The sequence below is a fragment of the Chelonoidis abingdonii genome, chromosome 4, assembly GCF_003597395.2.
Source record: "Chelonoidis abingdonii isolate Lonesome George chromosome 4, CheloAbing_2.0, whole genome shotgun sequence".
In the NCBI taxonomy this organism is placed as follows: Eukaryota; Metazoa; Chordata; order Testudines; family Testudinidae; genus Chelonoidis; species Chelonoidis abingdonii.
The window spans coordinates 31605292-31614053 of record NC_133772.1 but is presented as its reverse complement, the minus strand read 5'-3'; the positions used below and the strand labels follow the sequence as shown (position 1 = coordinate 31614053).

At 46.5% G+C, this 8762-nt stretch overlaps 1 protein-coding gene across 1 annotated transcript in view; it reads left to right on the top strand.

The window, feature by feature from the left end:
* Positions 1 to 8762, top strand: part of LOC116830795 (uncharacterized) — a 41154-nt gene that overhangs the window by 9554 nt on the left and 22838 nt on the right. The window contains 1 exon segment of the mRNA XM_075065823.1: positions 3212 to 3330. Coding sequence (XP_074921924.1) covers positions 3212 to 3330 — 119 coding nt within the window.

The following is an 8762-nucleotide window of genomic DNA, read 5'->3' as shown; positions in this document are numbered from 1 at the left end:
TCCATAATTTGCTCCTGGGCCAGGGAATCAGTCTCCAGGTTTGGGGCCATCCAGGATTTTCTCCTTTTCTCTCCCCCTAAGGTGTAAGTCATGGTGACCTTACCCTGTTTCCAAGGAGGGCTGGACATCTGCTTCCTGCCCTTCAACAGGGGCCTCCATGGGCAATAAACAAAAATTCACAGAAGCTCATGACCTTTTACTAAAAATACCCATGAGAGGCTCTTAACCTTAGGCTGCGTCTACACTGCGCAGCTTTTAGAGACATGGCCTTGCCGCTCCAGTCGTGCTGCTAAAAGGTGCAGAGTGTAGCCATTGTTTGGAGACATGTCTGCTGCCAACAGAAAAATTCATCTGCAAGAAGTGGCGTTAGTATTGTTGGCTGGACAGCGCTGCTGCATACAAAGCACTGCTCACACCAGCACTTGTCATCAGCAAAACTTTTGTCTTTCGGGAGTCTGTGTGTGTGTGTGTGTGAGTTTTAACAGCTCTGAATGCTGTTAGCTTTTAAGCCTGTTTGTTAGCCGGAGACAGAATTTTGGGTTTGATGTTTAATACTCTTTCATCCTTACTAATATGTGTGAAGAACAAAGGACAAAGATGCTGTGTGTTGCATTTCCCTCAACCAGTCTTTTAGTACAATGCGACAGATAAGGGATGGAGCGAAAAGTGTTACAGGGCATGGTGAGAGTCCAATATATGAGCGCACATTTGACAACTGCCTCAACTCCTTAACTCAAAGCGAGGATGTAAAACACTAAAAGACCAGAGAAATGTCTGCCTCTGACCGGAGCATAACCTCACTTCTTACCCCTCCCATGGAGTACCAAAGGGGTGGGATGAAGACCCCAACTCACGACTCTCCAGAACGGAACATGACCATAAGTCCTAAGAGTTGTGACTAGAGGCATGCACTGCAAGTATATTTGGGCTTGCTAAGAAGAAGGAGTGGGAGTGGGAAGGGAAACAATAATGGTAATAGGGGAATGGGAGCGTGGGGGAGAGGGAATAGGGAAGCATATAGAGATAAGCCCAACTGGTATGAAGGACTTCAGAATATGTTTGCTTGGTACTATCCCCAGTAAACATTGCATTGCCTGCACTTTGAACTTCTGGTCTTCTGCTTTCCATCTGCATTACAAGAACCAGGGAAGTGGGGAAAGGGAAAGCCCTTAACAAATCCAAAAGTTTTGCTCTTTCACTTGCCAGTGTAGACAAAGCCTTAGTCATTGGTATGAATCTGAGCCCTCCGGGGGCGGGGAGGGTAGGACTTGGGTGGGTGGGGTTGTTTCTAACTAGTGAGAGTGCTGCCAGGGGCTGACCTCCATAGCGCCTCCAGCCCTGCTGCTGCTCCTTGGCAGGCTGACTGCAGCTGCTCCACCCCAAGGGGCTGAGCCAACCATTCCTGCTTCAGCCCTGAGGTGCTGCTGTGATGGCCTGGGCTGACAGCTGCTCCCAGTCCGGCAACTGGAAAAGAAGTCATGGAATCTGTGAACTCTGTGACACAATTGTATCCTTACCACATGACCTAGAGGTGTAAAGCTCCATACCCCAATTCCCAAGAAACCAATTCCCACTGCATGGCTGCCTTGAGTGCAGGCAGGGGACTGGACTAGACATAGTGAGTTCCCTTCCGTCAGACACTTCTGTGCTTCTATGGCTGTATGCAAGTGTGCCAAATGTGGAAGGCTCCAGTCCCATTGAGGTACCTGCTCTCCCAGCATGGGCTAGACTGGCATGAACGAACAAATCGTGAATGTCTCCGTATCCCATTCCAGGTTCTTCTCTGCCTCCTGTCCCATTCTTTAAAGCAGCCCCAGGCATTGCTTTTCAAGCTTAGACGTCCCTGAACTCTCACCCCTTCCCTCTAGACGAGCCCCATTTTGTCAGGTCAAGCCAAGTGAAGGTGAAATCTATGGACTTTGAGTTTCTCCAAAATTTCATTTAAGGACTTTGGAAGATCTTATCGGGAGGAACCTTAAATGAAATAATTGATTTTAATTATTTTTCTAAAGGAAATTGATTCTCACTGATTTGTTACCACTATAAACAGCTTGACTTGCAACTATATAGTTACATTACATTTGGTACTTCCTTTAGGAAATCAGGGGGTTACACTATGTCAACACACATATATTTAAGCAATTAACATAGCTTTATAGACACTTATTCAAATTCTTACTTTGTTCATTTCTTAGTTATTTTAGAAAATGGTGAAGGAGGCGTTTCTTATTAATGACATGATTAGGTTTTGGTTTATTACAGTCTCAATTTGGATGGAAATTGGAATTCACTTTAAAATTCAATATCCAGCTTTTAAAAGAAATTAGTTAAACACCTTTCAATGGGCTGTATATAGAAGAAAGAAAAAATTTATCAAACATTTTGCATTTAAAACTAATTGATTTATGAAACAGGAAGTGTTATCTGTAGTCAGTGAAGTGAACTATTTTTTCTGACCAACGTGTCCTTCAAGGTTTTAAAACTTGTAGAGCTCATCCTCTCGCACCTAACTTTTATTCAGAGGTTAGAAGAGGAAAACCAGTGTTCCCACTTTTCCAATTTCCAGTCGATTTCTTAAGTTGGAAAGAACAAGTCCATGACCTCAACCAGTTAATAAACTGACCTGAAGAAAGTATTCTCTCTGCACCTGCAGAAGAGGTTACTGCTATGTAAAAAGCTAGTTTAGCACTGAAACAAAGGAAACTGGTTCCAGGTGCAGAGTGAGTGAAATCTTCCTGTTCTCTTGACTTTCTTTAAAGCCACTGCTTAATAATAACCTTTGTATTGAATTTAAATGATTTTAGTAGATTTTAGTAACTTTAGGCCTTACCATATGTTGTAAGAATTTCAAAGATAATTTTAACTAGGTTTATTTTAAAAAAGAAAAGTATACTGACATTTTAGAACATTAGATTTTATTTTTATCATCGATTTTTATTCACCCAGAAAGCCAGAGAGCAGCAGGTCTCCCTCCATTGTCGCTCCACGTACTACGCAGTGTCAGAGGTGGAACGGGCCCTAGTAAGACAAGAAGCTAAATCCACAAAGGCACTCAGGTGTGACAATGCTGAGTACTGCAATGTGTGACTCTTAGGCACCCTGGTCCCACCAAGGAATTCACTGTCGCACTAGTCACCCAAGCTCTCCATACAACACATGGGGAGAGTTACAAGTGTCAGTCTGTGACCATCTGACTCTTCTGTACTTGCAGCAAACCATAATCGCTTCAACCCATCAGACTCCTCCACCTACGAGGCCACCAGCCAGACCCTCTCCATCCAGTATGGCACTGGCAGCATGACTGGAATCCTGGGCTATGACACCGTCCAGGTAAATCACAAGAAAGGGATCAAAGCCCCTGGAGCAGACATGGTGAAAATTAGAGTTAGAACGACAGGACGGATCTGAGAAGCTAAAGGCAGAGTATGTGTGTGAACTGGGAGAAGGAGGATAGAAAAGGGAAGAAAATGCAAGCGAGACAATTTCACAGAAAGCTCAGAATGGGGGAGAGAGCACAGTGCAGGACACCGCCTCTGAGAAGTCCCAGGCCATCAGGACCCTGGTGGTAGACTTGGCAGTTCTCCCAGGGTGCAGGGTGTGTTGATTGTCCCCATCTCTCTCCCAAGGTTGGAGGCATTGATGACACCAACAGATCTTTGGTCTGAGATGAAACCGAGCCAGCTCCACCTTTTACTACGCCCCTTGATGGGATCCTGGGTCTGCTTCCCAGTATCTCCTCTTCTGGAGCCACCCCGTCTTTGACAACTGATGAAGAGGGTTGGTGTCCAGGACCTCTTTCGTCTACCTGAGCTCGTAAGTCAGTGCTGGGAACAACCCATTGCTGTAGTGAATTCTAGAATACAGGCTTGGAAGGACCGCAAGAGGTATCTGTCAAGCCCTGCTGAAAGCAGAACCAATCCACAGACAGATATTTACCGCCTTTCGCCTAAATGACCCCCTCAAGAATTGAACTCACAACCTGGGTTTTAACAGCCAATGCTCACAACACTGAGCTATCCCTCCGCCATGATTATCAGGTTCCTATAGTGCCTCTCACAATGAGAGTGATCCCTGCAACCTTTGCATCAGAATTCCGCCAAGAGCAGCCCCTCTGGTGGTGGACATGGCCACTGTTCATTGCTAGTGGGAGCAGAAAATAAAACTAGGGCATTGGTATTACCTGACTCTTGGAGAAGAGTTCCCCCTAACATGTTCCCTCCAGAATTGATGTCCCTGGCCATCATCTTCTAGCACAAGCTGAACAATCTGCTCAGTACTGACTCTGATGGAAGAGGAGCACTACTGAGGACGACACGTGCTTCAAAAAACACCCTGGAAAAACCTTTTGCTTGGTGGTCTCCCATCCATATATTCGCCAGGCCCAAAATGTGCTTAGCTTTGAGATTAGGAAGAGAAAGCCCAAAGTAATATCAAAGCCAGGGGGTGAGGCCGTTTCTCACTCCAACCATATCCTTGTCCTTATCTCTGGCTACTTAAGATGCTTGCATGTGTCCATCAGCTACTACTCTACCCGCACCACTCCCAGCGGTTGCTCATTCTCTAAACAGAGCAGAGGATGCGATTTGCCTAATCTGGTCCTCTTTGAGCACGGACCATCATACATCCTCCGGCTTACTCTCGATCTCTCTCTTTCAGTCCGTGAATTGGGGGGCAGAGCGGTGGTTCTTCGTTGATGTTCGGCTTTGTGGAGTCAAGGTCTGACTCGACGCGGCCTTTAGTAACTCTTGTGTGAGCTCTTTCAATGTGATCGCTCTCTCTGACTGAGAGCTCTACTGGAAAACACCATGGACAGGTATCACGTCACCTCTCAGTGTATTTCCCGCTTTGAAAATGTGACTTTGAAAAAGACAGGCCACAAAGGAGAGAAGTTGTGGAGACCGACGGGGAAGCTCAACTTAGAGTCATAGAAAAGATGAGAGACCAAAGTTCGGAGTTATAGGAAGAGGGTGGGTCACCAGTGAGGGATTGGTTGATAGGAGTGGTTCTCACACGGTGCCCATCACCAGGACACAGAGATGACTTGTGTCTGCTCACTACATAGGGGGGCAGGGTAAGAGCGCACCTCCCCCGCATCCCCTTTGCCAGGACCCCTCTCTCCTTCTGTTTAGCAATAAAGAAAAGGGCAGGGTGGTCATGATCCTGACAGGCTCTTTGTTGAACGCCCAGGTAGCATAGGCGTCTCCAGGTCCAGAAGTCTAGATGGATGAGAGAGAATGTATATGGGCAATAGCCAAAGAAGGAGAGAGTTAAAGGGAAACGTTCTCACGGGGGTAATATTTGGCAGTAAGCGGACTCACTCTTACAGAACCTCCTCCACTCATGGCTGCTGGGCTGAGTGGGATATGAGTTAATGAGGAAGTGTCCTGGGATGTTCCACTGACTCTCTCTCTCTTCAGTGTCAACCGTGAACGGAGAGACCACGCTTGCCTGGTGGCTGCCCAAGCTGTCATTGACACTGGCACCTTTCTCTGCTGGCGGGCCTCTACTGGATCTCCAGAATCAAACTCCTACATTGGTGCCAGCGATGGCTGGTAAGGGCAGGGAGGAGGGACAGATACTTCTAGAGGTGTCTGCTACACACGACGCAAAATAGATGTAGTACCTGTCAGCCGTAAGCAGATGTGATGCTCCATCTCTTCATTGGGGAACCTACTTGCCAAAACATGTCTAACCTTTTCTCCATGTGTTGCCTTCCTCCCTGCAGATCAATCTGCAGTGACATGAGGCAGCCTGCCTGACATCGTCTTCACCATCAACGGCATCGAGTTCCCTGTGCCAGCCAGTGCCTACATCATTGACGTGAGTATCCTGCTCAGAAATCTGCCTCTGGGGCCTCTAGCCAGGGCTTGTGCCTGAGGCATTGCACTGAGCTGCTGGCAACGTCCGCTTGCACAGCCGGCATGAGCCTGCAGGAGCATTACTGAGACGCAGCTCAGAGTCTGTCCCCAGTAATGTGAGTGGGACGGCAGGAGAGCCTTCCCGCAAAGGGGGTGCCAGGGAGGGATGTTTGAAGTCAAGGCAAGGCCACAGTGAAAGTGACATACCGAGAGCAGTGAGGCAGCCTGTAGAACTCGCCACTGCAGGAAATCACCAGGTGGGAGCTTTAACTCTGTTTAGGAGAAATTATATGAGCAGCTACCGCCAGCAGAGGTGAGATCAAGAGAGATTCACTGCCTCGCGTTCCAGGGCCTAGGCCATTTGGGCATCAAGGAAGGAGTTTTCCTCCCCCGTGTAAAGTTTGCTCTGTCTGGGGAGGAACAGGCAAGGTGCTTTAATCAACAGCAACACAGCTGGTACAGGCCAGTGAGGAAGCTGAAATCCACTTATAATCCAGCGAATTATCTGGTGGCAGAAACGTAATCACTTCCTGTGGAATCTGTCCAGGAGCCTGGAGAGAGCAGCTTTGCTCCCAAGGGATGTGTCAGGAACAGAAAGTGTTCAGGACTTGCGTCTCTTCCAGTTTGCAGACAGCAAACCCCTTAGGCAGGCTTAGGACTGGGCTGTTCTGAGACCAGATCACAAGTTAGCTCACTGGGAGTTAGGCATCTAAGTAGACCAAAAATTGGGGCGCCAACTCACCAGTGTCATTCCCTGCAGCCCAATAGAGGTCTCCATCGAAGCCCTACCCAACCTAATGCTACTTGGGTTTGAGCTCTCAGATCCTGCCCAGCCAAGATGGTAAGAGGCAACCGCAAGGCTCTACAGGATGATAACCAACTGAGTTCCAGCCCAATAATTACCATGCCGTTTTTCCCCTGTGCAGAGTGAGTCAAGATCTTGTCTCTGGCTTGTGAAGCATGGATGTCGATGGGGGCTCTGGGACCTCAGTACGTCTTCTCCGCCAGTACTTGATGACCGTTGTCATTTGACAGGCCAACAACCAGGTGGGCCTGGCCTCTTTTGGCAATGAACCATAGCAACCGTCCCAGGACCTCGCATGGAACACTGATCCGCCGAGAGTCTCCGGTTCTCTCTGCCAACGCAGCGTATCGATCTAGTGACCTATGCTCATCCCCCCACTCACCTCTTAAACTCTAGTCCTGTGCCTTAACGACCTATTCGTCTACCCAGACGCCCAACTAGACATACGATAGGACACCCCAGAGAAGAGACCCATTTGGTGAATTGGAGTCCTCTTGGGCCCTTTGATGAGGTTTTAGGTTGGATCCATCTGTATCATTCCTGAACATTGGCTGTTACGGCCACAAGCTCGGTGCCTATGAGTACAGCATACTAACTTTTTAACTAGCTGTTGCATCTACTAGGTCTGTAGGACCCGGGTTTGCAGTTTTTACGTGCTGGCCCTAACCGCACTATCATTGTTAAAAGGCACTGTCTTTTTCCAGGTGTTTGCCTTGGAATGGGATAACTCCATGAGTCACCATTATGACCATAAGAATAAATGGTGTTCGCTGATGCCCAATCTTTACTTCTGGGCTGGTTTACAGTGTTTAATAGTCTTTTAAGAGTGTGGTTGCCCGTTCAACTGGCCTGAACTTGGATGTGTCCTGCTATATGCAATTTCTTCTTAATTTGAATGGCTTGACAAAGCCTGTTAGTAGTATTCTTGATGAAATGTGGTCCTTGGTCCAAATCAATTTTTTTGGACTACCCCACCTGGTTATTACCGACTCAATGAGCACAGGGGCTAAATTGCCTTTTATGTATGTATGTATTTATTTATTAATTTATGTAACTGCTACAAAATATTTTTGCAAAAAGGAACAGTACTTTTTGCCTTTCTGAACCCCTGTACGGTCTTCATTCCAGCCGGGGGGGCCAAACGGGTTTTTATTTTGGGTACTACTCAGAGAATAAGTGGCATGTGGATTTAAGAAGAAATTTTGTCCAAACACCCCTCCTTCAAACTCCTCACAAACCGTGCACCTCCTCCACCCATCGGTGTCCAAATGTGCCATTACTGTGGGTGCTGTAGGTACAGGGCCTCCCTACAGGGAGGTAACCGGTGATGGCAGTAGTGGTGCACTGGGGGTTTTCCCTGCCTGTTCAGCCAGCCTTTACAGCTGGGGAGCAAAGTGTTAGGAAAAAGTTTCTTAGGATAGCTTTAGAGAACTGTTTTACAGTATATTTTATTATTTAGTTTTTTCATAATTAATTTTATAAAACACACAGGTTATAGTGATTCCTATTGGGGCATTGCCTTTTTTAATTTAAATTACCTATTGATTAGTAAACATTTGTAATCATTGTAATTATAATGAGCTCTCACATTAAAGGTGCTTAAATTTAAGGTTTTTATTTACTTTTTTTATTTTAATTTTTTTAAAATTTTAATTAGCAAAAACTGCAGGCCTAGAGCTAGTTTTAACCTCACATCTAAAAGTATTTTAATTAACCCATAACTATATAGTGTATTTATTTCATTAAGTTATAATAGCTAAATACACACAATATAATTGCAATTAGCTTAATTAAATTTTCATTTTAATCTGCCGCAACCCGAACTGTCCTCCAGCAGCTGTCTCACACCATTGTAAATTTCCCTGCCTAGTGGTCACACAGAACGGAAGGCCTCCCCAACCCCTTTCAAGCCCCACGGATTTTTGAAATTCCTTTTCCTGACTGTCCGGCTTTGGAAGCATTTCTAGTAGAGCTCTATGGTTGACCGCAACTGCCCAGCTGACCATGCCAGCTTCATGCTCCAGAAAATCTCTGGCCAGGAGTAAACAGGAGATACTGGTTCTCCTGGGCTTGTGTGGAGAAGAGGCTGTGCAGGTACA